The following is a 27,570-nucleotide window of genomic DNA, read 5'->3' as shown; positions in this document are numbered from 1 at the left end:
GAGGGGAAAAGGAAAAAGAACGAATTTTTTTTTTTTTTAATTTAGGGCCAAAACGACGTGGTTTTGAAATACTACAAGAAGTGCGGCGAGGAACCGCGACCGAGGATCCGGACTCGCTACGAGATAACCCCGACAATTAGGCTTAGGAACTATTTGGTATAAATTAAATAAATATATTGTACATTTTTTTTTTTTGGGTAAAAAATTAAAGGTATATTTGTTTAAATAATTCTAAACAATTTCTTTACCTAATCTTATTTCAAAATGTTGGCATACGCTACCTTTTTTTGTTATAAAAAATATTTTATTAACGTTTGTGTCAAAAAGAGTACAAAAAATATAATCGATACGATTCGAATTCAAAGTTTTATATTGGTAAGCTGGTGTTTCAACGATCAAATCAATTTATTGATATTTACTTTAATCTTAGAATTGGAGATGATGTGAGTTGAGTTTGGATATTAAAATTCAACTTAATTATAAAAATGTTTGGTAACTTTTTGTAGTAGTTTGAGTTGAGACAAACCCTAACCTGATTACTAGTTTTGAAATTACAAAACAAATTTTAACGAGTTTTGTAAGTAATTTAAAAAAATCTAGCCCTTAACATTTTAGATATTATATTTTTTAAAAAATATACGATCAAGCGTAGAGAGTATGAACATCAATTTTTATGAAACACATTAAAAATTTGTGATCATGATTTTTGTTTTTCTCCTCTATTCTTGAACCTTTTTTTCCCCTAACAAAAACACGAATTTTCACAAGTATTCATAATTATTTTAAATAAAATTTACACTTGAAGTCTATACAATTTTCTTGTCTACAACCAAAAAAAGTATGGGGTGGTCAATGAAATTTTATTAAAATAATGTCGCGCTTCGTGATAATTCCGCCAAAATGTAAAAAACCTCTCTCTCTCTCTCTCTCTCTCTCAACATATTGACATTGCAAGAGTTTGATTCTGCTAAATCCACAATCAGAAGAACGAAAGACTTGTGTGAGCAATGGCAGGAGACGAGAATCGAAGAATCCCTAAACGATCTTCTCTTAAAATCCCTCTTTCTTTCAATACTCATTCCAATTGGAAAGCCATGGTCTTTATCTCTTCGTTTTTAATCTCTTCTTTTTTGCCCATTAATTCCCAGAACGTTAATTTCTAAATCGTCACTTTTTAATTTATGTTTTTCTATAAAATTAATAAATTATTGGAATTTCATGTGTGTGTGATGTTGTATGTTGGGAAGATGATGAATTTCATGTTTTTTTCAAGTGTAGCTCAGAGAAAACTGTTACAAAAGGGTTCAAGAGGATCGAGCCCGCTTGCTTTGGAAATTGAGGTTACCCGAGGCTAATGATCGATCTCTCAGTGATAAGGTTTGTTTTCCAATTCTCAATTGTGTTGTTTCTCTGCATATGTACTTGTAAAATAGTTGTCTCATAATAGTTTGCTTTGATACTTTGAGGCTACATAGTGAACAAAACAAAGGTCGTGTTTGTTTTACTCCATAGTTGTCCTATCGTTCAATCCCACCATGCTCATAATCCCACCCAATCTAATCCAGCTAACAAACATGGCCTAAGGTGTTATTAGTTATTGGGTATTGCAAGTTTTTGTTGCTGTCAATTATTAGTGGTGGCTTTTTTTTTTGTTGCTGACAAGTTTTTGAATGACATGTGCTATTTTACTTTTCATTAAGTTTCCATTTTGACTTACTCTCTCTTCTTTGTGAGTACATTCATGTTGCCATCCCAGTAAAAACAGTTAATTTGCACACCCATTTAAAAAAAAAAAATTCTGGATGCAGGAATTCATCAAATCAACCTTCCAGGACATAGTTGCTGATGAATTTAAAAAAATTAAGGATTCATCAATGGATGAGAATTCTGAAATTTTATCTTCCACACCTGAAGTAGATGATGCATTATGGGAATATGAAGGTCTTCATACAGCTTATCAAGGAGAATGTGAAGAGATATTATTAGAAATGCAAAGGATTTTCTATGAGGATCTTAGAACAGAACCAACTAGAAGAGGTAATATAACTCAGGGTCGCTTCTTTCTGAAGAGTTACAATTAGATTTTTGACATCACGGGTTCTGTATGGACTTCGTTAGCATACTTCAGCCCAACAATCTTGTGAACAAATAATGGGAATCAATTTGAACAATTTGGGAAACTAAACAATTAGTCTAATAATCTAAATGATTTCTACAAAGCCTTACAGTTTTTCTTTTTTGTTTTTTGTTCAGCCTTACAGTTTTTCTTGTTCTTTTCCATTTTTTCCTTGGGGGGTTTTATTTGGTCAAATCATATTTCGAGTTTAGACGTTTACTTTTGTTCCTTGCAGAAGAGGGAATCTATATCAAAACTTGGGAAGATGAAGAAGATGAGTACTTGGCTCGTGCAGTCTATGAGCATATGCAGTTGAATGATAAGCAGGTACGATACCCAAACTATGAGAGTTGTACATATGAAGACGTTCCCCTAGGTGTCAAAGGTATTGATAACATCTATGCATGTTTAGATCTAAATACGATATTAATTCTTTAAGCTTGATATTTGCATAGCGAAATTAGGGTGTGAGAATACTATCTCAATTAAGAGCAGTGATACGAATGTAGTGTCCTAGGAGCACAGACAGTCCTCTAGGATACTGTATTTGTCCAACACATCAGACACCAACACCAGGGGACACACACCACCGTCAAGTGTCCAATGCAGCATTTTCTTATAGATTAACCTTGGTCCAAAATACTTTAATATTGCAGCAACCCCCGCCTACCCACTCATCTAATCCTTGTAATCACTGCATGCCATAAGCACATTGCTAGGCCCATGGGGTTGGCTAGTCTTTCCTATTAAGTAATTTTTAATTAATTTATTTATTTCCATTTTTTTGTGAATTTGACTGCATAACAGCTGAGCTGCACAAAGGGCATGGCACTCCCTTCCCATAAACCATCCAAGCCCAACGAAGGCAATATTGGCATTTAATTCTAAATGTAACTGCCTCGAGACTGTATCTACCTCGAGGCTGAACTAAATGTACCTTCAACGTGTAGAACCATTCTAGTGACTTTCTTTCACCTAGTCTGTGATGTATTGGGTTAATAATTCATGTGTGGTATTTTCTTGGTTTGTATGTCACCTGAATCATTATATTGCTTTTGACCTATTTCATGATGTCGTGTTATATAATCTAGTTGGCAGCTTGAAGTTATAAATTATTTTCATTCTATCTTATTCTTTATGTATGTTTCTTTTAGGTGGACAAGGTGACGTGGTGCCCTGTCTGCAAGAAAGGAGAGTTGCAAGAGAAATGCTTTTCAATTTTTTGCAGTTTTTGTGAATTTAGACTCATCAGAAGCAATGAGGTTCTGTTTTTACTTCATCTCTTAACATCTAATTCTATTTTGCAAGCACAAATTTCTTGTGCTAGTTTGGGATCTTTAGTATCAAGTGGAAAATTTTCCTTTTGTTGCCATCAGAATGGCCAAAATGTTTCCATTTCTTAAGAGAACAAAATGAAACACTAGTGGAATAAGAATATTCCAGTGTTTCCATTTTCCACCTAAAGGCAGCAAAACAGTAAGAAACACACCAAATCATAATGAAATTTAGCGAATCGTGGTCATTTTTGTTTGTTGTTGTTGTTGTTGTTGTTGTGGGAATATTAGAAGTCTGACCATTCCCATTATTTTGGCATATTAGGTTACGTTGGATTTGTTGAGGAATCGGCTGGCAGAAGCCCTTGCAGAACATCTTGATAGGGGGTGCAGATTGAAGCCCAAGTTCTGCATCGAGACTAGATTTGATCTAACTGCACTGTACATCGAGTGCCAAGGTTGTAGTATTTTTGAAGTGGTAATATAGTGTTTTTGTGTTTTTGTTAAAAATAATCTTTTGTGTGGTTTTCCACTGTAAATTTTTGCTGTATATTTTTGAAATATACACGCTTCTGTTAATCTCACACCTTTTCATTTCCTTCTAATTTTTTTTTGGAGAGTAGGAGAAGCAATTTTGTTTATGCAGTTTGCTATACTTCTCTCTCTCTCTCTCTCATGTATGTAGGGAAGCCAATTTTTTGTGTTTTTTTTTTGGGTGGATAAGCCAATTTTTTGTTGCTTCAAAGGGATCTTTTTAGCACAGGCTATTATTTTATTTTGTTTGGGGGAAGATTAGAGAAAACTTGGATTATGTATTTAGCATTTGTTACTGCCTCAAGTGCAGCAAGCATTCTTCCAGCCGTCAATGTGAATCCACTTGATGATACACATACATTATCGTTTGAGTTTTGCCTCATTGAGTGGGCACGTGCGGCGATCTGGTTTAGGGATCAGCACTAAGCTTTTTTCAAGGTAGCAAATAACAGGGAGCTGGTGGAAAGACGGGAAATGTAACCACTAAATTTGTCATCATAGTCATATTCACTCCTCAAAAACAGCAGCAGAACATATGCAACTTGTGTTCCAAATTGGTTTAAAGAAGACATCCATTCTCGGAAGTACTGAGTATTTAAAATGATGATGAGTCAAGAAAAAAGGAGTAGGAAAAAGCAAATCACTGTGAAGCCTAAAATTTATGTCATTTTATGATCGTAACTTTATTACCGACAGAGAAAGTGAAACAAGTTTCAAAAATTGTCACATTAGTTTTCTCATCCGTCTCTTCTGTTCTCTATATTCTATACATCCATAATCCAAACGCAATTTTCATGGTAGGCAAAGTGGGACGTGACTGTTAGCTGGTTCTTTGTGGAAAAGGAAACTATTATTGATTCTCCAAACCCCCTCAGAAAACTGTTTTCTATATTGCCTCTGTGCAGTAACTCCCTGAAATGGAGAAATATTACTAATCCCAGAGAAAATGTCCTGGCAGTCTTATCATAATCGACCACAAACCATTCTCAATGAAAATTTCAAAATTAAATCATCACAAAAGCTTTATAGTATAGAACAAGTAGCACGCCAGTTCAGCAATTCTAGCCTCAATGAATTGGCATTTGGTGATGGCTTTGTTGTGCTTGTTATGATTGGTCCACCTGTTATGATTTTTCCACACTGGATGTAGCAAGCAGTTTGGATCATAGGGTTGACCATGTTTACAATTATTCGATAAACTATACAACTTACAAGTACAAAAACATTTTTAAGGCTATTTACAATTACAATGTACCTATCAAATTAACTTAAGAAATCCTCAGTATATACAAGTTGGAGAATAAAGCTAATTCCAGAAAAAGAAAATGGGAAAAAAAAAAAAAAAAAAAAAATTGAATCATGGAAGCCAAGAGAAACATATAAATTGATTTGATTGGCAATTAAGGCCAAAACTTGAAATCTAGAATACATACGTGTATATATGACAAACCCACCCTATAAAGTTCTCAACTCAACACAGCTCATTTCAAGGGTCTGACATCAATAAACATATTGGTATTCGTCCAACAGATCAAGCCCCACCACAAACAAAAGAAAATGAAAGGAAAAAAAACAAAAACAAAAAAAGAATCATGGACGGACAAAAAATTATATCCTGCAGATGAGATGGGAGATTAAATTTGACATAGATGTGTAGGGCAATGGGCAATAATGCTACTCTACACCGGTACCAATTTACAGCAGCAGGACTGGACCAGACTCTTACATTTCAGGCATCTCGGCACCGATGGAAGTCTCCAGTATCAACCCACATAATGCGAAACCTATGCATGGAAGCAGCAAAGAAGCAAAATGTCCACTGGAACTGTAGTGAAATTTCTCTCTCATCAAATGGTAATGCAGTAGCCAAGATATCAAAAGAATCATGACAGAATTCAAAAGAGCTCCTCTGAATTAAACTTGTTCCAAGCCTCCTATTTTATCAAATCAAACTTAAAATGAGAGAAAGCCCAATAGACAAAACCAACAGTAGAAAGATTTTCAATATCAATGAAAAAGAACGCAAGGAAAATAAAAACTAGAACTATAAAGAACATAAACAAAAGACCGTAACTCGTGACTCGTGAGAATGACTTCACCCAAAAAACAAGAGAGAAGAGATTGGGGGGCAAAGATCGGGGCATGAAGTGCAATGATCTAGACATACAGCACATTTGATACTCACTTATCGAAAACCCATTCAAGCAATCTAGATTGTAGATATTTGGTTAGGAATGGCAATGGGGGCCAATGGGGTGGATATTAATTCCCCATCCCCATTCCCCTATAATAAATTTTCCCCATTCTCCATTCCTCATTTCCCATGGGTACCACCCTCCCCATTTTTTAATGGGTATGGATTTTCCCCAACCCACTTTAATCCCCATTTTTATTTTTTATATTTAATGTTAATGATTTTTTTTTTTTTTTTTTTTTTAAGGTTCACAACAAAAACTAAATATACCTTCAATTATTTTTCTTTCTTTTTTAATATATTTAATGTTAACAAATTTTTTATTTTTTTATTTTTATTTATTTATTTATTTTTTTAAGGTTCACAACAAAAGTTAAATATACCTTCAATCTTTTTTCTTTCTTTTTTAATATATTTAATGTTAACAACCTTCTTTTTTTTCTTTTTTTTTTTTATAAAATTTTTAGCTAAATATACCTTCAATCTTTTTTCTTTCTTTTTTAATATATTTAATGTTAACAACTTATTTTTGTATTTATTTTTTTATATTTTTAAGGTTCACAACAAAAGCTAAATATACATTCAATTTTATTTTATTTTATTTGGTTCAACAACAAAATCAAATACACATTAATTAATTAATTAAAAAGTTTGTTTTATAATAATCAAATATATAATTTTGAGACAATCAAAAAGTTTGTTTGAAGAAAGTGTTATAAGACTCATATTAAATTGCATCAGGGCATAAATAAGGAATTGTTTGTTGATCTCTTAGCCACGGACATTTTAGACATTAAACCATCTTTCTCTTAGCAAATTTGAATCATTCATTTTAATTTATCCAAAAACTAAATATACCTTTAACAAATCTGAACCACTCATTTTAAGATATCTATGCATTGCCACACCCAATTCATCGTCCATCCTTTTCCTTTAGTCCCTCACGAATTTTGTTGTTTGTTACTTTTAAAAAACAAGAAATATTTTTTCAATTAAATTTTTACTAATTTCACAACACCATCACCACTATTCTCACTTTCACTGTCACACTACCATCACCATAGCCACTACCATCATCATTGCTGCCATCACCCCACCACTATGTAACAATCTCTACTTTCACCTTCGTTCCATCACCACCACCACCAAATATAAAAAAATATATTTTTAATCTTTTTTATAAAAAATATTTTTCATTAAAAAATATTTTCTATCTAAATAAATGAAGCATAACATTGGGAAGCAAGCTGATTTCAGTTAAATCTGTTCATAACTAAGAAAAATTCTTTTAATTTAAAAAAAATTATTTAGTAAGACTTTGTATTCCCTTTTTATTTTTCTAGCAAATAAATCTTTGTACCCATCATTTCTAACCAATCACGACTCATGCTTGTTTTGATTCTCTACAATTTCCTTATTTTCAAATACATTCATATATATATATATATATATATATGTTGTATAAATTGTGTGATAACATAAAACAAATAGATTCATACTCGTTAATTGAAATTTCAGACAAGCAAACTATTCTGAAAATTATAATACACAACAAAATAAAATAACATAAAAAAGCAAACCGAAACCTACACTAGACAGTGTCCTTAATTTTTTAAAATAAATTTAAAAAAATTTAGATGTGCATAAAATTTGACAAGAATAATGTGACAATGTTAATTAATGTGTATTTGATTTTATTGTTGAGCCAAATAAAATAAAATAAGATTGAATGTATAGCTTTGGTTGTGAATCATTAAAAAAAAATGGTTGTGAACCTTAAAAAAAAAATTAAAAAAAAAAGATTAAATGTATATTTAGCTTTGGTTGTGAATCTTAAAAATAAAAATAAAAAATGGTTGTCAACCTTAAAAATAATAATAAAAAAAAGATTGAAGGTATGTTTAGTTTTGGTTGTGGATCTTTAAAAAAAATGATTGTGAACCTAAAAAAATAAAAAAAAATAAAAAAAAAGATTGAATGTATATTTAGTTTTGGTTGTGAATCTTAAAAAAAAAAAAAAAAAAAAAAAAAAAAAAACATATGGGGAAATTAGTGGGTACCCATCCCCAACCCATCCCCTGTGGATATTTAAAGAATATCACATACCCTACCCAATGGATAAGTAAAAGAGGAGAAAACCCATATATTTGGGTTGGGTCTCCATGGATACCCACAGGGTAGGTTATCCATTGCCATCCCTATATTTGGTCCTCTAACAAGCCAAAGTCTAAAATTTATTTTTTCATTAAAAAATATAGCATTTTTTTTTTAATCCAGGTGATGATGAAAGGGCTGTAAAAGTAATAAAAAGGAAAAAAAATACAAAAAGTATGCACTTAGGCTGTGTTTGGTTCATGGATTTGGGTAGGGATTTGGAAAGGAAAAAGGAAATAATGTGTGAAAAATGTGTGAAATGTAACTATATTTCATTCACATTTCACCTATATTTTCCCTTTCTTTTTCCAAATCCCTCGCTAAATCCATAAACCAAACACAGCCTTAAAGAATTAATGGATAATAAAAAAAGTACATGAACATGAGAGAATAAGGTAAACAACATATTCTAATATCATTTTGGTTTTGATGACTCTTCTTCACATTGCATATTCAATAATTGCAAGCATTTAAAAAAATTATGACAATAGTACAATATAAACTTGTTAAAGAAAATTCAGATAGCATGATAAGTACCTTAAGAAGGTCAAACACCTTCTCAGCAACATATTTTTGTTGAAGAGTGGCACCTTTTTGTTGCACCTTATCAGGATGGATGCACAGAGTTGCCTTCCTATAAACTTTTTTGACTGAGGCACCAGTAATCAAATCAGTCAAAGAAACAGGCTGCCAACCACATTCAGGCCATAGCACCTGATCATCATTGAACGTAAAGTTGGAACATTTATAATAAACCGAAAATTTTAAAAGATAGAAAACTAGTTCTTTTTTCTTTTCTTTTCTTTTAACAAGTAATAGAAAACTCCACAATTCTCAAATGTCCTAAGATACTGCATGGCTTATTAAAAGAATTAAGAGACCAGCAATAGAAAACGAAAATAAGAATAAATATATATAATAGGACAAATAATAAATATACAAAATTATATATTTTGTTTGTGTCGACGTGTCTGTATCATGATGTATGTCCATGCTTCTTAGCTACACAACATACAATGCTCAGACCTAAAAGGCAGAGTACGTCAATGACAAGAACGAAACACATAACAACAACGAACATAATGGGGTCATTCATATAAATGCAGAAGACCAACAACTTAAACAAGATCATCCTATTACTACCGTAAAAAAAAAGATACCAAATACACTTTTAAGTAAAAATAAGCAAATAAGAATAAGGATATACAGGCATTTTTACAACTTACAAGGGGCCCATGATATATGAGCCTAGGGAAAATACTGCTATTCGGTTTTAATCTGAATTTAAACCTTCATTTGTATCTATTTAAGATTGGTAAGCTGCTCATCAGATTTATTTTATATTTACTAGCTTAAAAATTTAAGAGCATGATATTCCAAGATTGATTAGGTTAAGTTGTAGTACGAGTGTATGGGCTTATTTTGTGCATATCTAAGAAGCAAGGGCACATCTGAGAAGGTGACGCATCCGTGTCGTGTCCGTGTCGGACACCGATACTCTTTGGACACTCTTAGGATACGTGTCTGACACTTTTCAAAACGGGTCTTATTTTTTAAATTTTTTTAAAGATCCAGACACTCTTTGAACACTTGAAAGACACACGTGTCAATCGCTTAAACACATGTGAAACTAATTATAAATTTGAACAAAACAACTTAAGATACAATAATAAAACAAAACCCATATAAATTTATAAAAATTAGTGTCATATTGCATTTTTTATTATCTTTGAATGATAAATTTATATATATATAACATAAAATAAATATTTAAAATTATATATTTCATACGTCCCTCACATGTCGTCGTGTCTTGCATTTTTTGAAAATTAACGTGTCGGCATGTCCGTGTCGTGTCACGTGTTCGCTGCATATTATGTTATAGGGTCATACCATGTAGTCCTTATAGCAAAAGGTACTTTCTATACAATTCGCTGTACCCTATTTCAAACTTGATACGCTAGACTATCGAAGAAATCTTTTAGGCTAGGTTTGGGAAGATGGTTTGTGACTATTTTAGCCACAAAAGGCAAAATAGGCTATTTAAGTCACAACAAACAAAACATCACATCCAACTTATAATCATTACACTTTTCTCTCATAAAAAAAGCCAAAAAAGCCAAAAAGCCCTTCCCAAACCAAACTTTTTAGCCCAGACTAAAATAGCCAAAAAAGCCAAAAAATCAAAAAGCCAACCCACTTCCCAAACCAAGCTTAAAACCTTACACTACCTCTTGGGCTTCAATGCTTCAAACTCGACACCCTAGCCTATCAAAGTTGAAAGAAACCTTTTAACTCCTTACCCTATCTCGTGGGCTTCAATTAAAAAAAAAAAAAATCTTAATTGTTGTTTAAAGGTTTCCAGTAACTAGTTTCTCAAAATCCAAAATCAATCACTTTGATAACCAAGCCAATTGCAGCACCTCTACATCTGTAAACCCTGTACCTAACCTTTTAGGATCCTAAAATACAAGCTTCCCTTGACATTAACCCACAAAAACACCACAAAACTACCTAAGGTTGTTCCACAAATAAAAGTGGCAGTTCCATTTGTGTCCTTGTTTAGGCACTTTTTAAGCAACCTCTGCCAAACACATCCACTAATTATTTCAACACCTCTAAATAAGCACCTTCAAATAAGTTTAGCAACCTTAATGCTGTGTTTGGTTGGGAGATTTGGGGAGAGATTTAGAAAAGGAAAGGGAACCCTAAGTTCAGCAACCCTACCTTTTCCATTTCCTTTTCCAAATCCCTCCTCAAATCCCCCAACCAAACACAGCATAAGGGGGCCTAAATCATCAACGTATATGAGAAACAGTGTGGGAAACATGAACAGAACTAGACCAATAACTTCCAAAAGAGAAGGGAAAAGAGAAACGAAAAGAAAAGAAAATATAAAACTGCAACAGGTTACACCAGTAAGGAAAGGTTTACCTTCAAAACCCAGAAGCCAATAGATGTTTGAAAATAATACAGCAGAGCCAATAAATTAGTAATAATCAAACTGGCTTTAAATGTCATGCAATAGAGTTTAAAGCAGGAAGATAACGAAACGCACGTATTGCATTGTTGATAGCAGTGCACGCAAATTTCCCTCTTTCCCTGCAGCCCAACGTTTGATCTCAACATCTAATGTTTCGGCAATCCTCTGAAACCAGGAGCAGCTCAAAATCAAATATTTGGAACTATATATGCTGATGGCAAGCAAGTTTCAATGTAGCCATGAAGCAAAACAAACCCAAAATACATCACAGTTTGGCATCCATATCAAATAACTGAAGGTTGATGAAAAATGAAAATCAAAGATAAAACACATGACAAGCCTCCATTTGCAATTAAGAATCATGTTTTCGTGGTTAGAAGCATTAGGGGAAAAAACAGATACAAACAAATAAAATTGACTTGATTTATAAAATACATCTATCCCACCCAAGATCTAACTATTTATTTAGTAACCATACATTTCAATGTGTATGCATGCAAGAATGTCTGTCAAAGTTGTAAGTTGAGCTTGTTGAGAGTAAAATGAAAAACAAACAAGAAGATTGGGTGGGTTTTATGGAATGACTACGGAGAGTGCAGCGGAGGGGTTATGTTGGTTATGGATAAGGCTTTGGTAGGATGTGATGGTTATGCATTCATGAGTGTGGGTTTGGTTGGAGGAGATGGTGGGTAGTGAAAGCCATTTGAGAGTTGTGAAGGCGGGCAGGTGGCATCAACGGTGATGAGAAACAAAGAGATGTTAGAGAATGGAAGAGAAGTTCCGCGGAGCAAAGGATTCTTGATTGATGCAATAGCTCCAGTACCAAATAAGGCAATAACTAGGATGGGTATTTCATATTTTCCAAGAAGTACAGACGCAAACCTTTATATTGCGCAAGTGCCCTAGTATAGTGCTAGTACCGGATTGGTTATTTCACCTGCATTCCATGCACTATAAATTTTTTATTTTAATTTTATTTTTATTTTTTCAGTCTCAAACTGGTATAGAGTAAGTGATATACATCTAATCCTAACCAACAATTTGTTTTTTTTGTTATCTTTTTTTTTGTGTTAATACCATAACACCGTTGGCCCATTAGCCCTTCATTACAGGACGGAGGCCTCCGGCATGAATGTCATGATAGATTGCTGCAGTTTACCCAAAAAGTACTGTAAATCCGCAAGCGCATGTTGATCAACTTGTCCATATTCTACCCGTACTTAGGCGACTGGTGGTGTAGTTTGATAGATGCCCAACTATTAGGGAGTGCAAAACAGAAGTGAATACGCCACCATTGATGGAAGCAATAGGCTGGTGAGGTAATTATAAATGACCTCAAGGTGGTTGAAGGCAATGGTGTGGAGAACTAATTATAATGATTGATTCTGCTTTGTAATTCATCAAATGGAAGTCAGATAACATGATTTTTTTATTTTTTATTTTGATAAATAATAAAATTTTATTGAATAAGCATCAAAATGATGCACTGAATACAAAAACCGAAAGAGGAAAACAAAACTCGCCTAACCAATTACATCATCCAAAAAATCTAAGAAAGTAAAGAGATCCGGATCAACTGTACACTCCAATCAACTCTAAAAAGTAACTAAGAACCTGTCCACCAACTACCACACTGAATGCTCAATTCCTTGGAAAACTCTCCCATTCCTTTCCAGCCAAACCAACCACATCAAACAAAAAGGCACCAACGACCACACCCGTTGTTGACGCCACCCAACCCAAGCCCCCCTCCAACTCCACAACATGTCCACAACCACCTTTGGCTGCACCCACATAATCCCAAAAAGAGAACAAGCCAGCCCCCAAAGTCGCGAAGCAACAGAACAATGGAGAAATAAATGATCAACCGACTTCGCATCAACACAACACAAACAACAACAGTTCACTAGCATAAGCCCTCGACGAACCAAATTATCAATTGTAAGATTTCAACCTAAGGCAAAATAAAACCACCTTAGAAGGAACTCGAGGTACCCAAATATTCCTCTACGAAAACACACCTCTCACCTCCCCCATCAAACTCCGATAAACGGACCAAACAGAAAACTTACCCTTAGCACCCACCACATTCCGAACTAACACATCTTCCCCCCTACCCGATATGCCCAACCCATATAGAAAACCGAACAACTCCCCTAACTGACCCACTTCCCAATCTTGAACTTCACGTCGAAGCTGAATATCCCAAACCACCACCTCCCCACCCCCCAAATAAGAAGCAACCATGGCCTCCCGATCCCTAGCAATGTTAAAAATCAAAGGGAATCCCACCGCCAACACCATCTCCCCACACCATCTGTCCTTCTAGAATCTAACCTTCTCCCCAATGCCAACCTAAAAATTCATCATCTCCCAAATATTCCTCTACAGAAACGCACCTCCCACCTCCCCCATCAAACTCCGATAAAAGGACCAAACAGAAAACTTACCCTTAGCACCCACCACATTCCAAACTAACACATCTTTCCCCCTACCCGATATGCCCAACCCATATAGAAAACCGAACAACTCCCCCAACTGACCCACTTCCCAATCTTGAACTTCACGTCGAAGCTGAATATCCCAAACCACCACCTTCCCACCCCCCAAATAAGAAGCAACCATGGCCTCCCGATCCCTAGCAATGTTAAAAATCAAAGGGAATCCCACCGCCAACACCATCTCCCCACACCATCTGTCCTTCTAGAATCTAACCTTCTCCCCAATACCAACCCAAAAATTCATCATCTCCCAAAACTCCACCCCTCCCCAACCAAATTCCTTTCTACAAGCCCCTCCCATGAGACCCCATCACATCCCCCGACCGCCATTGCCCTCACTGACCCCAAACTTAGAAGCCACCACCCTCCGCCATAAACGATCCCACTCTCCAGCAAACCGCCACAACCACTTCCCAACAAAACCCTATTAAACTGCACCAAACTCTGCACCCCCAAACCACCCACCCCCTTGGGGGTGACAAATCCACCCCCAATCAACCAAGTGAAATCTGAAATCCTCTCCTCCAACCCCCCACAAAAAATCCCTTTGAAGTTTTTATAGACGCTCAGCCACAGAGACGGGAATAACATGCAATGACATAGAGTAGATCGGAATACTGCTCAACACACTTTTAAACAACATCAACCTTCCCCCTTTCGATAAATATCGTCATTTCCATCTTGCCAAACGACGTTGAACCCGCTCCACCAACCCATCCCACACCCTTTTTGCCATGAAACTAGCACCCAGCGGCAGTCCCTAGTAAGTCACCGATAGATTTGCCACCTTGCAGCCTAACACCGCCGCTAACACTGGCAACCTCCTAACCTTCCCCATCAGAATCAACTCTGACTTGCTCAAATTAATCTGTAAACTCGAAACTGCCTCGAAACAAATCAGGACACATCGTAAGAATCCCAATTGCTCCACATCCGCATCGCAGAAAACCAAAGCATCATCCGTATACAATACGTGAGACACCCCAATTGCTGTCCTCAGTTGTGAAATCATCATAAAACCCTCCAACAAACCTTCCAACAGAGCCCTGGACAACAATCTACTAGAAGCCTCCATAACTAGAATAAACAACAGGGGAGATAATGGATCCCCCTGCCAAAGACCCCGATAAGTCGAAAAAAACTTGCCGGTGAACCATTTACCAAAATAGACATCTGCACTGTGGAAACACAGAACTTCATCCACTGACACCAGGTTGCCCCAAAACCCGTTCGACCAAGAATATATAACAGAAATTCCCAATTGACATTATCATAACCCTTCTCAATATCCAGCTTACAGATCAAACCAGGTCGCCCTACCCGGAGACGAGAGTCAACACACTCATTAGCTACCAAAACCGCATCCAAAATATGCCGCCCCCAACAAAAGCATTCTGGGATTTAGATACCACATCCTACAACACACCTCAAAGTCGATTCGCCAATACTTTTGCTAGCAACTTGTACACGCTTCCAAGCAAACTAATAGGCCTGAAGTCTCTCACATCCTCAGCCCCTCCTTTCTTCGGAATTAAGACTAGGAAGGTCGCATTGAAGCTCCTTTCAAGCTGCCCAGTCGTGAAAAAGGCCTCAAACATTGCCATCACATCCTCCTTAACCATAGACCAACACTGCTAGAAGAAAGCCATGATGAAACCATTTGGACCAGGTGCCTTGTCACCACTCCTCACCTTCAAAGCCCCGAACACCTCCTCCTCTGTGAAGGCCCGCTCCAACCCCTCCCTCTCCCCTTCAGAGAGAACATCAAACGGGACGCTATCTAACCCCGACCTCCATGCCCCGTCTTGAACCCGAAAAAGCCGCTAATAAAAACCCACAATGGCTCCCCTAATCTCCTCGTTAGTAGTCAAATCTTGCTCATCCACCCGCAGTCGCACAATTTGATTGACCTGTCTGTGGCCGTTTGCCATCCTGTGTAAAAAACTTGGTGTTCTGGTCTGCATCCTTCAACCATAAACACCGAGATTTCTATCTGAAACATATCTCTTCCATACGAGCCAAACGAACATAGTCCTACCTTGCCGCCTCCCTTCTAGCCACATCCGCTTCTAAAAGCCCCTCCAGAAATCTCCTGCATATCCAAGGACTGAAGGATAGCCACCACTTCTGCTTTTTGAGCCTCCACCTGACCAAAAACCTCCTTATTCCACATTTTCAAATCCTGTAATTTTAATTTCTGAGCCAACATACAACTAAGAGTTCCACTAACCATATAGTTACTCCACCACCCACGAACCTTATCTAAAAAGCCCTCCAATTGCAGCCACATATTCTCAAATTGAAAAGGCGTCGGCCCACTCCAAAACCCTCCACTATCAAGCATAATTGGCCAGTGATCTGACACTAGACGGGGAAAATGACTTTGCACTACCTCTGAAAAATGCTCTCCCAACAACTAGTAACCAGAAATCTATCAATCTCGGACATGTGGTGGCCATTAGTCCAGGTAAAACTCCCCCCATGACTAGGCAAATCAACCAGGTTCATCTCATCAATAAATGAACAGAACGCCCGCATCGATCCCTTCACCCTGCTACTGCTCATCCTCTCTACCGGCCATCTAACCATATTAAAATCGCCCCCTCCACACACCACGGCTCTGACCATTGATGCGCAACATCCTCCAGCTCGCCCAAAAAAACACCTCTTTTGAAATTTCGGACAAGCCTATACACCCCAGAAAACACCCACCTGAAATTGTCTTCCACACACCGAAATAAACAAGACACTAAAAAACCTCCTAGCTCCTCATCCTCCTTCACCACCATTCTCTTATCCCAACAAAGAAGAACCCCTCTTGTCGTACCCACAACTGGTAAGTATGCCCATTCCACAAATCGACCACCCCAAACCTCTCTAACCACATCTCCATCTAGCTCCTCCATTTTTGTTTCTTGCAAGCACATCACATCCGCTCTCGCACTCTGAAACACAGATCTAACTGCGAGTCACTTGTCCCTCTCATTCAAACCACGCATATTCCATGATAACACTTTTAACTTCATTTTAATAACAGAGGACCTCCTTGCTCTCTCCTTGGGCCCCGCTCAACCGTCTTCCCTCCATAGTCATAGTTGACAAAACACTCCAAACTTCTAAGCTCCGGTAGCCCTTTACGTTGCACCACTACTGAAATACCACCCTCCTTCATTGGAGCCCCTTACCTTCATAAGGCTTCCACTGCTGTGAATAAGCGCAGAGCCTCAATTTCGTGACCTTCAAAAGATACACCCAGCAATCGACTGACCTCGCTGATCCGGCTTAGCACCTACTCGGACACAGCTTCTTCCGAAGGAGCCTCCGTTCCACTCAGATCATCCCTATGATTGATCCTCCCTTAAAGTAGAGCGAGAGAGTCCTTGCCAGGGCTAGCGGTGGACAAACTGGCGAGAGGGTTGGCCACAAGAGATAACTCCCTCTCGATGTGCCCAGGAACTGGTTCGTTCCTCTCAACCATTTATGTCACATCATATGCTACATCTTTTTGTACCTAGATCTGTCCCATATCCATATCTGTATCAAATGACTGGTCTGAAGCGTCATCATCCTCTGACACGTACCGCGAGACACCTATCTCCGCCTCGCGATCAAGTTCAGACGTCAACGGTACATCCTTCTTGCCTCCCTCTATCAGACTTGAGGTCGAGATCCAACCCACTTGGTTTGGATCCACAGCCAAAAGCAGATTATTAAACACTTGGGCCACTGGGGTAGTTAGCCCTATCGGCCTTCTATACCCTTCACAAGACAGCCTAACTCCATCCCCTATGCCCCATCATCATTTTGGCCCGCCTCGTTTTTTCCTTGTATCTGGGTAAAACCTCCATTCTTAGGCCCTCTAGAAACTGGCCTAATTTCTCTATTGAAATTTCCCGTCACAACCCAAAGAAGGACTAGCCTAGCGTGGTGCCGTAGATTGTTAGGCCCACGACCCATTCCTTTTGGGTTGCCATATCTTCTGTGAACCGACCCATCTCTCTAAAATTTGCAACTTCTTCCCCAAATCACGATGATCGTCTCGCGCTTCAAATCGCACCAAATCACGACTTTCCTTAGCCATCTCACGCTGATTTCGCTGCTCCGACATGCCATAGTTCTCCACTACTGGTCCGTCCTTTGACCACCTTGGCAACGTATACCTCCAATAGCCACATCAAATGGTGATTCTCACCGGAGCACCCCTACCTGAACCACGAACTTTGATTTGAACACAGCCTAGAGGCCCCTCCATCGTCATCGCATCATCAACCCCCAGAAAACCCCCCACATCGATCACTGATCGCACGAAACACCTGCTCTCCACGAAGATAAAACGGGAGTCCCAACACCTGTACCCAGAAACTCCATTTCCGTGATTGATTACTTTCCCTAGCACATAATGCTTCCGACAACCACCAGTCAAGGCTCAAACCTTAACCGTCAACCATCCAGTTCTCGTCCAGAATTCTAATAGCATTTGCCTTGGATGGAAAAGCAAACAACACGTATTGTCCTCCAATTGCCGTCACCTGCACACCTCCACTAACCTTCCACATTCGCTATACCCACGCCGATAGATGCGATAGCTCGATCCCCTTCTTCCCCAGTTCCCCCACTCTCCCCACCAAACACGACTCTAAAAAGGAGACCCAATCAGCACCAGACCCCTGTCGTACCACCACATCATCCCCCCCAACCCCTGGGACGATCATCGCCTTTCTAATCGGCCATTGGTTACCTTTCACCCCTTGTCATTCCTCCCCTTTATTGATCCAGCCATTCCCCACCGAAAACCCATCCAAGACCAGAGCAGCGCCTTCCCAACCATCCCCGAACAATGATTGTGGAAGGCAAATTTGACTACGACGCTCGCCCTTGTGAACCACAATCAAAATGGCAGCCCCCACCTCCTCTGGTCGAAGCCAACACCCCATACTTTGCCGCCCCCCAAAGACTTAACCCATGAACACCCCAACAGTGTTTAACTTGGATGCCTTTCGCATTTGGTCCGCTACCCATTTTATCTCTGCACCAAACAACTCAATAGCTCTACGAATCCCTTGGCCACGTTCAACGATATCTACTCGTCGCCAACTTATCGCATTTGCTAGCCCTTCTTCAAACTCAAAAGAGCAGTCACCTAAGACAATCAGTCTCCAACGAAACCCCTCCGACTCCGCTAAAAACATGCCTTCCGAAAAATTCACTCCTTGTAGTTAGTTTATGCCCCCAGTGGTCTGAACATGTCATGGATCAATGTTTAGGTAAATGGTGAATTTCCCTCAAAGTCAAATTACATGATAGTGTCGGCAGTAATTGGAAGCCTGACAAAATGTAATGGTGTTAATGCAGGTGGCCGGGAGAGAGAGAGAGAGAGAGAGAAGGGGTTCTTGCAAAGTTAGAATAAGCATAGGAGGGAGGGGGAGGATGATGTACAATGTTATTACCCTCTTCAAAATCATATATAAGTTGCGGAATGGGAGCAGAGGATGTTTACAATTCGAAAAATGGAAGCATAGCTAAGCTATTTCAAAAGTGCAGTAGTACAGAAAAATCATTTCATAAATATAGGCACAGATGCAGTATGAGATGCATAAGAGAACTTACATGTCTTTCTTCTTGTTCCCTCAGAGTTTGAACGTCCCGCTGATTTTTTTCAGCCAGTGCTTTAGCCTGAACAAACAGACTCAACAATTAAAAACTGGCAAGCTAAACTGCATGTACCAAAAAACAGCAATAAAAGACTATACCATCACCCTAAGGCACATCAACCATTCCTCAATTCAGCAAATAGAAGGCCATGGCTATTGCCAAAGCAGCTATGGACATTACTAAAGCAATGCACAATAAACTAGAATGTACAACTAATCATGCTTTGGCAATAGTCACAACCAAATTAGATATATCTTGAAGCAGCGAACACATACCGCACGCTCCTGGGTCCTTTGGTGGCGTTCCAATCTAGCTCTTCTTCTTTCTTCAGTTTCTCCTTCAACTTCCTGGAATGCTCCAGAGGATGGAACAGCTTTTGGAAGCAAAAGTACTTCAGCAAATTAGCAAAATGAAAGAGAAAAGGGAGAAGAGGAAACCCAGTAAAAAAAGGGTTATAATTCCAATCAATAATACCTCCAAAAATTGATGTGAGATCATCAACAATATTAGTAGTCGAAGATGCTTTCCTCATGTTGGAGGAGGTACTAACAGATGTCCTTCTTGTCCCTTCAGGTCCTCCCTTACTCTGGACTTGGGGATCCAACACAGAGTCCTGAAATTGTGGATAGAACAGACAATCAAACACACACAATGAACATACAGCCTTCACACTGGGATAAATTGAAAAAAATAATAAATTAAATTAAATTTTAAGGGGGAAAAAAAAAAAAAAAACTTCAAATTGTATTACTGCAGATGTTGCAGCTTCAAGTACTCACAGAAGTATTTGCCCTTGGCCTTGGTGCACTGCTTGGTCGAGAACCCATGCTGAAAAAGGATTCAAGATCATTATCATTCTTTTGTTGGTTCATCCTTGCAGCAGCAGCCCTTTCCCGAGCTTCAGCAGCGGCCCTTTCACGAGCCTCTGCAGCAGCCCTTTCTACAGCAGCCCGTTCTGCTCTACATCGTGCTTCAGCTTCAGTTTTACTAGCAGTAGCAGCTTTCTCCCTTGCTTCTGAATTCGCCCTTTCCCTAGCTTCTGCAGCAGCCTTTTCTGCTCTTTCTCTTGCCTCCGCTGCTGCCCTTTCACGGGCTTCAGCTTGTGCTCTCTGAACAGCAAACCTTTCAGCTTTTAGGCGTAATTCAGCAGCTGCTCTTTCACGTGCCTCAGCAGCTGCTCTTTCACGTGCTTCCCTAGTTGCTCTTTCCACAGCTTGTCTGGCCCTTTCCCTTTCCCTTTCCCTTTCATTCTCCCTTGCTCTCTCCCTCTCCCTCTCAAGTCTCCTCCGCTCTCTCTCTTCCTCCTCCCTTTGTCGCCGTTCACGATCTAGTCTCTCCTGGTTTTCCTGGTATTCCTTCTCCTGATCATCTTGCATAGACTGTTCGTCATTTTCCAGTTGCACAGCTTCTTTACTTCTAGCAGTCTTTGCATGCTCTCTTTCCCTTACTTCCTTTGCATGCCTAAATTTAGCCTCAGCCCTATCCATTGCTTCCTTCATGGCAGCTGCAGATGCAGCAGCAGCAGAGGAGTTTGTGTTCACATCTTCACCAGAATGAATATCAGTATACTCGTGAACATTATTTTTGGTCCTACCCATAGCAAAATCCTCAAGTTCATCTATTTGAGACACCGTTGTGATCTTCACAGGTGGACGACTTAGCTTAGGACTTTGAGAGTATTGAGTGGAAGTTGGGGAAGAGTAAACCCCATTACCCTTCTTTCTTGCATTTGAAGTGAAAAAACCTGCTTCCGACTTTGAAGCCCTCGCTGGTATTGGCGGAGGGGGTCTTGAAGGTGGTGGAGCACTTGTGGGTTGTGTAGAAAGAGGAATCTCTGATACAGTGAGCCATACATCATCAGATGGTTCCGCATGTTTCTCTGATCCTGGAGAAACATCTACCTGGGAATTTATCTCACCAGAATTAGCATTTACATAAGACGGGGAAGTAGTTCGACCGACGGACTTGTGAGAATCTGTTGGAAAACTTGGCATGTCAAAAAAAGTTTGATGAGGTTCCTGAAAATTGTCAGTAGTCATCTTCTTTGAGTGACTCTCAGAATTCCTGAAAGAAGATCTTCCCATTGGTTCAGTAGCAGATGTTTGTGCTCTACCCATGCTTGATCCTGACCTTGAAGGGCTCCCATCCTTCACCTTGTTATTTATCTCAGATGAAAAAGCAGGAGCAGATTTGCCAAAACCATCAAGGGGATCTATATCATCAAATACCGCCCCACTAACTGATGAACCACTAACTTTTGTGTTTCCAGAGTTACCGAGTTTACCAATCTCTTCAAGTGGATCAGTGAACATCCCCGGGGATGAAGTTTCAGGGGTTGAAGTTGATTCTAAAACAACAAAGGGGTCTTCCATCACATCAGAAGTTGGTTTGGTTGAATTAGCACTTGTTTTTTGCGGCCGACTATACTCTGATTTTGGCCTGTGAAAGAAATATGGAGCTGAGATACGAATCAACAGATATTAAAAGATTCATTCCTGTGATGATTAGCAATCCAAGTTGTCAACATATCATTGAATTTGAGAATTTTGCCGAACTTCCTGGATACAATTGTTGTCTTAACATGTCAAAAATTTCTTCTTATAACAATGCAAAGTTTTTCTGAACTTTAAAGATTTTAAATTTCAAGCGTAATCATGTCTTTACTTTTAAAGTTTGAGTGCAATCATGTCTTTCCCATGTATGGAAAAGTTTCCGAGGAAGGTGCCAGCCATACTGGCCAGTATATCTAGTAGTTGTATTGACTGGATAAAATCCTATCAGAACTTGCCCTCATCCACATTAGGGCAGTTTTGCACCTCATTTGCCAATTTGACACAACGGAAGGGGTAAAAAATATCGTGATCATTCCTCACTTCCCCATAAACCTAGATCTATGAAACATGGGTACTTCAACAAACATGCCCTACCCATATCGGGTATTAAAACTTTGCATGATATTTCAACATACGTACCAGGTACACAAAACACATATCTAATTTATTTTTCTTAATTTTTGTTGTACCCCAGAGGTATCTAGTATATACCCGAACTGTAATTTAGCTGAAATAATATTTTCTTCTATACAGTGATAAAGTTAATTTCATTGGACTTCTTTTTCTTCTTTTTTTTTTTAATGCTTAGCAAGATTTTAAAATTAAACTTTGATTTGTATGTTATTTAACAAAATGACATATCTAATCATTTTGAAATAATATTTAACAAAATGGCATATCTAATTTGTATAGTTATGATCCAACATACGTACCGGCTACACAAAACACATATCTAAATTTTCTTCTTAATTTTTGTTGTATGCTAGAGGTATCTAGTATATACCCAAACTGTAATTTAGCTGAAATAATATTTTCTTCTATACAGTGATGAAATTAATTTCATTGGACTTCTTTTCTTCTTCTTTTTTAATGCTTAGCATGATTTTAATATGTTATTTAACAAAATGACATTTAATTTTGGTTAATACCTTACTTTTGACATTAAATGTGAATTGTATATTGGATTTTAACTAATTTTTGCATTACTCCAAATTGAAAATAAATATTTTTATGAACTTACCCAACTATACCTGTACCTTTCTTTTTACAATCTTGCTGCATCAATGTACCTGTATCATACTAGTACCAGTACCTATACCTGTACACATGCTTCATAGACCTAGATCACCCACATGGCTCCTACTTTCCCAAACTCCCCCATTTAGGGGCTGTTTGGGATGATCTAAATAAGTGCACTTTTTGACTTTTTATGAAATATGAGTTGCGTTTGAAGTGATGTGTTAGAGAGGTGATGTGACTTAGATCAGATGATGTGACTTAAATAGGATAGTGACTTTTTGACTTTTTTCAAACATGCCAAACTAGCCCTTAATGAAATCTAGACAGTTGGCATATTACTCTCAGCAATTCAAATAGTCATGGACTCGTGGTATATACCACGAACAAAAAAAAGAATTTTAATACCCATATAATAGTTGTTACATTAATAAGGATAAAAGAATTTCACACAGGTCGTTTTATTATCAAAATGCTAACATCTAGAAGCCAGTTATGAGCGCACACGACATTATTCGTGTGTTTATATATGCACTAGCATTGCACCCATGCTATACACGGCTAAATGGTTTTACATTTATTGAATCAATCTATTTCCATTTTAATAAAATAAATAAAAGGTTTATGAAACACTACTATATGGACACACCAACCCAACACAACAATTTTCAAAATGCACAATATGACAAGTGACGGACACGCACAAATTCTTTATATTTATTATATGCATATATAAAAATATATCATTTAAAAATAATAATAATTGGAACACAATACTAATTTTTATAAATCTATATTATTTTTCTTTTATCTTTGTACCCAAAGTTATTTTGTTCAAACTTATAATTATGTTCACGAGGCGTCAAAGTGATGGACATGGGTATCTCCCAAGTGTCCGAAGAGTCTTAAAATATTAAAAAATAATAATAATAATAAGACACGTTTAGGCGAGTGTCCTACAAGTGTCGTTGTCCAACACGAACATGGCACGGATATGCTAACTTCTAAAAAGTCTCCATGCTTCATAGATGAAACATATTCAACATATTAGCAAATTGTCAACAAATAGAAATACTTTAAATACTACTAAGACAATGTGTTCAAAAACTACTTTTGTCGTGAAGGGGCCAAGTTTTGGCAACTATATAGAAGGGAGGATTAAGAAATTCAACTATAGCTATGCTAATCAATACAAGTAATATTCAATTATTTTTTATCAACCTTAATAATCCTACACCAGTCCACTTTTTGAGTATTATATTAATCACTGTGCCAGTTGTGGAGTAAAGATTGGAAAACTCACGTAAAAATTCTAGTTGGATCTATAAATGAAGGAAAATGGTTACATCACATGTGATTTTAGTAGTGCTATATTAAAATAGGAAAAGGAATAAAAGACTATAATACTCATCTAAGAACAAATAGCGTGGCTATCAAAATACTCTTGTAAGAGTAAATATTGTGGTACAAATAAATTTACGCACAATTAACACCGCCCTTAATGAATGAAAAAAAAATTATTTATTTATTGATAAGAAAGAAAGAAATAGTTGATATCAATTATTCCCGTTTAAATTCAACATCAACATTTTTTTTCTCCTTGCACAATGCAACAAAATTCACTCATTCATCTCATGACAATGAATGTATTAAGCAAATACATGAGATAAATATAATTTTTTATTAAAAATGTATGAGAATGCAACAAATGCATTCGATATTAAATACAAGACATGATTAATATTGTTATTTTTTAACGTAATATCTCATTAGATAGGTAATGTTACCAATCATTATGAAAAATCAAATTGTAAAATTTAAAAAAGTCTTTTCAATAACATATAAAATGAATATTTGGTAGTCTCCTTTATTTATCAAAAAAATATATATATATTTGGTAGTCTCCTATTTATTTAGGGTGACCACACTGTCGGGATATATCTAACTTTTGCCATGCAAGTTATTGTGAATGAAAAAAAATAAAAATAAATCTTATGTTGTTTATCCAGGAAAATTAGCTAAGGAGAACAAGGCCACCCTTTATTTATATTATCATGATAAATTAATTTAAGGCAATTTTCACTTTACCCCTTTGACATTGGCTCGTACACAGATGACCCCTTGCGTCATTTGAAAATAAGCAACAACCCCTTGTAATTTTTGGACCAAAGCACACAATTGATTTTTCCTTCCAAATTAACAGATTGTTTTCAGTCCCGCGCCTATGTGGAAGGTAAACTATTTTTTAAGACAAAACTACTTCAAATCCATATCCAAATTTACAAAAAAAAAAAATTCCATTGCCCCAAGCCAACTTCCACACAGCGCCACACCCACTTTGGTTCATTGGTTGAAGGACACCAAGAATTGTTCGCTGCACACCCCACCACACCCACCCCGCCCATGTCCTTTTGTTATCCAAATTCTTTTTCTTATTTTTGCTTATTATTTAATTACTGATTGATTTGGCTAGTTTCTTTTTGTAGCTTGTTAGTTTCATATTAAGGCATGTGTTTCCTTAAGCTGCTTTCTGAAAAATGATCTAAAAGGCATGCTTATAACCTTAGAGAATGCCTGTATTACAACTAAATTATGCCCTTTAGCTCAAAGTACATAACTTAGCAAAAAACAGAAAGCACACTAACCTAAAAAAATACTGCCTAATAATTATCTAATGCCAAGCATTTCATACACTAAAAAACCCTACATTTTGATATGTTATTCAAGCATAATAAAGCAAGGAAATTGCAGTAAGCAAACAAAGTACCTGCTGCTAATGCTATGACTGCCATCACCAAAACCAGACATCAGATCGTCAAAACCTCTCGAGCTCTTACTGTTCTTCGGTTCCGGCTTATCAGTCCGCCCTAAATTCCCAAGAAGATCGTCAAATGCAGCACTCTGATTCTGATTCTGATACGGAGGCGAAGAAGTGCTCGTGAACACATGATCATCAAACCTAACTTTAGCAGACATCGATTTACTCTTAACCCCAGGCAAGCCATCGAAAATGTCTTCATCATAAACAGGCTTATCGTACACCGGCGAAGACGACCTGTTCTTCAAATCATTCGCGGAGGTCGAAGAGCTCTTGAAGATCGAACCGTAATCGAAATCTGACAACGACGAAGCCGATTTAGCGTTGTTGGCACTCGAATATTTCGGAGGTCCACCGAACACATCGTTGAATGGAGACGACGATTGAGTCCGGCGATCTACGCCGTCCGATCCGCCGCCGACGTTGGATTTTGATGGAGCCATGGGAACCGATTTGCCTTGGGGTCTGAACCCAAAATCTCTGGCCAACATACCAAAATCATCCATGAATTTACCTTCCTATATTTTCAAATTGATGTGGAACAGAGTCAGATCTGGCGAAATTGCCCTCTGTGGAAGGGCAATTGATGATCGGAGAGAGGGTAAAGAAGAACACAGACCACGTTGTTTAGGGTTTTGAATGATGAGAATGATTGGGGATGTGAAAAGGGAGAAGAAGACAAAATTGAGGAATTCAGTGAAGTTGAGGCCTTCGAATTTAGATACACGTAGGTGTATATATATCGATGTGATATGATTGAGCATAGAAATGTGAGAAATGAGAGAACCTAGGACGTTTGGCTGTGCTGCTGCATCTCTCTCTCTCTCTCTCTCCCTTTTCTTTTCCACTTTCTTTTTTCTCTGCCTTGTTCTTGTTCTTCTCCGCCTGTCGCTCTTTCTCAGCTCTACCTTCTTTCTTCTTCTTCTTCTTTTCCCTTTATTTTTTAAAATTTTAATTTTGATTCGTGAAGGATCCATGTTATTTTGATTTATTTTTACATTTTTTTATATAATTATCAATTACTTAATTGTAAGTAAATTTTTTAAATAAATTATAAAAACACTCTTTGATAAATTATGTCATATCAAGTTTTTATTTGCATAATAAATTATTTATTTTATTAATAAATTATTAATTCAATTAACAATTAATAATTAAGATGATTTTATTTTCGAATAGAAAACTAGCTATAAATTTCATCTTTCCTGTTAATTCTGTTGAATAAAAATTTTGATAAGGGGTATTTGTAATTTTCATAACTGTATAGACCAATTTATATTTTAAACAAATTTTAGAAAATGTATTTATAATTTATCTAAATCTTTATTAATATGTGCATTTAATATACATGTTGAAATATTTTTTAAAAAAAATATAAATTTTGTACCCACATGCATATAATAAGAAACTTTTTTTTTTAAGTCTTCCTAACATATTTAGAAAATAAAAAGAAAAATATGTGAAATATGAATAAAATATAATTATATATATATATATATATATATTTTAATTTTTTTTAAAATTACAAAAATTCATGATCAAAACATAATGTAAAAGGCACGAGTTAATAAAACTTGAACTTGACCATATGCTTTTAACCTCCAATAAGAAATAACAAATTGGGTTATTTTAGTTGGTTAGCAGTTATGATTTACGTATGAAAAGTTATGAATTCGAATCTTATAAGGAGAATGTATGGTTAAAGTTTTTTTTCTCTTATTTTTTGGCTTAGTAATTACCACATATATGTGTTGGGACTATATATACTTGAGAGA

The 27,570-nt window shown here is 37.1% G+C and overlaps 2 protein-coding genes across 5 annotated transcripts; one reads left to right on the top strand and one right to left on the bottom strand.

Annotated features, from left to right (window-relative positions):
- Positions 1–810: 810 nt before the first annotated feature.
- Positions 811–3,995, top strand: LOC114303572 (RPA-interacting protein A). Of its 3 annotated transcripts, none has more exons than XM_028248705.2 (6): positions 811–1,097; positions 1,279–1,377; positions 1,809–2,037; positions 2,352–2,443; positions 3,271–3,378; positions 3,716–3,995. In XM_028248705.2, the coding sequence occupies exons 1-6, from the start codon at positions 1,008–1,010 to the stop codon at positions 3,875–3,877; spliced, it is 780 nt and encodes a 259-aa protein (XP_028104506.2). In that variant the 5' UTR covers positions 811–1,007; the 3' UTR covers positions 3,878–3,995. The 3 variants fall into 3 exon arrangements, with proteins under 3 accessions (XP_028104506.2, XP_082760204.1, XP_028104507.2); XM_082904078.1 differs by having other exon boundaries at positions 847–1,097; positions 2,352–2,501; XM_028248706.2 differs by lacking the exons at positions 3,271–3,378; positions 3,716–3,995 and adding an exon at positions 2,924–3,228 and having other exon boundaries at positions 847–1,097.
- Positions 3,996–5,286: 1,291 nt separating this feature from the next.
- On the bottom strand, positions 5,287–26,757 carry LOC114303571 (auxilin-related protein 1). 2 transcript variants are annotated; one of them, XR_003643788.2, is made up of 8 exons: positions 25,745–26,757; positions 20,188–21,847; positions 19,883–20,021; positions 19,684–19,781; positions 19,364–19,429; positions 11,207–11,420; positions 8,810–8,986; positions 5,287–5,858 (listed from the first exon to the last, which is right to left on the bottom strand). XR_003643788.2 is itself a non-coding variant. In XM_028248702.2 (8 exons), the coding sequence occupies exons 1-8, from the start codon at positions 26,299–26,301 to the stop codon at positions 5,820–5,822; spliced, it is 2,826 nt and encodes a 941-aa protein (XP_028104503.2). In that variant the 5' UTR covers positions 26,302–26,757; the 3' UTR covers positions 5,287–5,819. The 2 variants fall into 2 exon arrangements, 1 of the variants encoding a protein (XP_028104503.2); XM_028248702.2 differs by having other exon boundaries at positions 11,331–11,420.
- Between the last annotated feature and the right edge of the window lie 813 nt (positions 26,758–27,570).

The sequence above is a fragment of the Camellia sinensis genome, chromosome 14 (assembly GCF_055761805.1).
Source record: "Camellia sinensis isolate YWXY chromosome 14, ASM5576180v1, whole genome shotgun sequence".
NCBI lineage: Eukaryota > Viridiplantae > Streptophyta > Magnoliopsida > Ericales > Theaceae > Camellia > Camellia sinensis.
Note: the sequence above shows the minus strand (reverse complement) of the source record. Positions and strands in the feature narration are given on the sequence as shown.

Bases quoted from the DNA above. Each gene is read 5' to 3' on its own strand.
- LOC114303572 (XM_028248705.2), top strand. From the start codon at position 1,008: ATGGCAGGAGACGAGAATCGAAGAATCCCTAAACGATCTTCTCTTAAA. The intron at 1,098-1,278 runs GTCTTTATCTCT...TTTCAAGTGTAG, and splicing joins ATTCCAATTGGAAAGCCATG to CTCAGAGAAAACTGTTACAA. The intron at 1,378-1,808 runs GTTTGTTTTCCA...TTCTGGATGCAG, and splicing joins ATCGATCTCTCAGTGATAAG to GAATTCATCAAATCAACCTT.
- LOC114303571 (XM_028248702.2), bottom strand. From the start codon at position 26,301: ATGGATGATTTTGGTATGTTGGCCAGAGATTTTGGGTTCAGACCCCAA. The intron at 20,022-20,187 runs GTGAGTACTTGA...CCACAATTTCAG, and splicing joins GGCCAAGGGCAAATACTTCT to GACTCTGTGTTGGATCCCCA. The intron at 8,987-11,330 runs GTGCGTTTCGTT...AATGATGATCAG, and splicing joins TGCTATCAACAATGCAATAC to GTGCTATGGCCTGAATGTGG.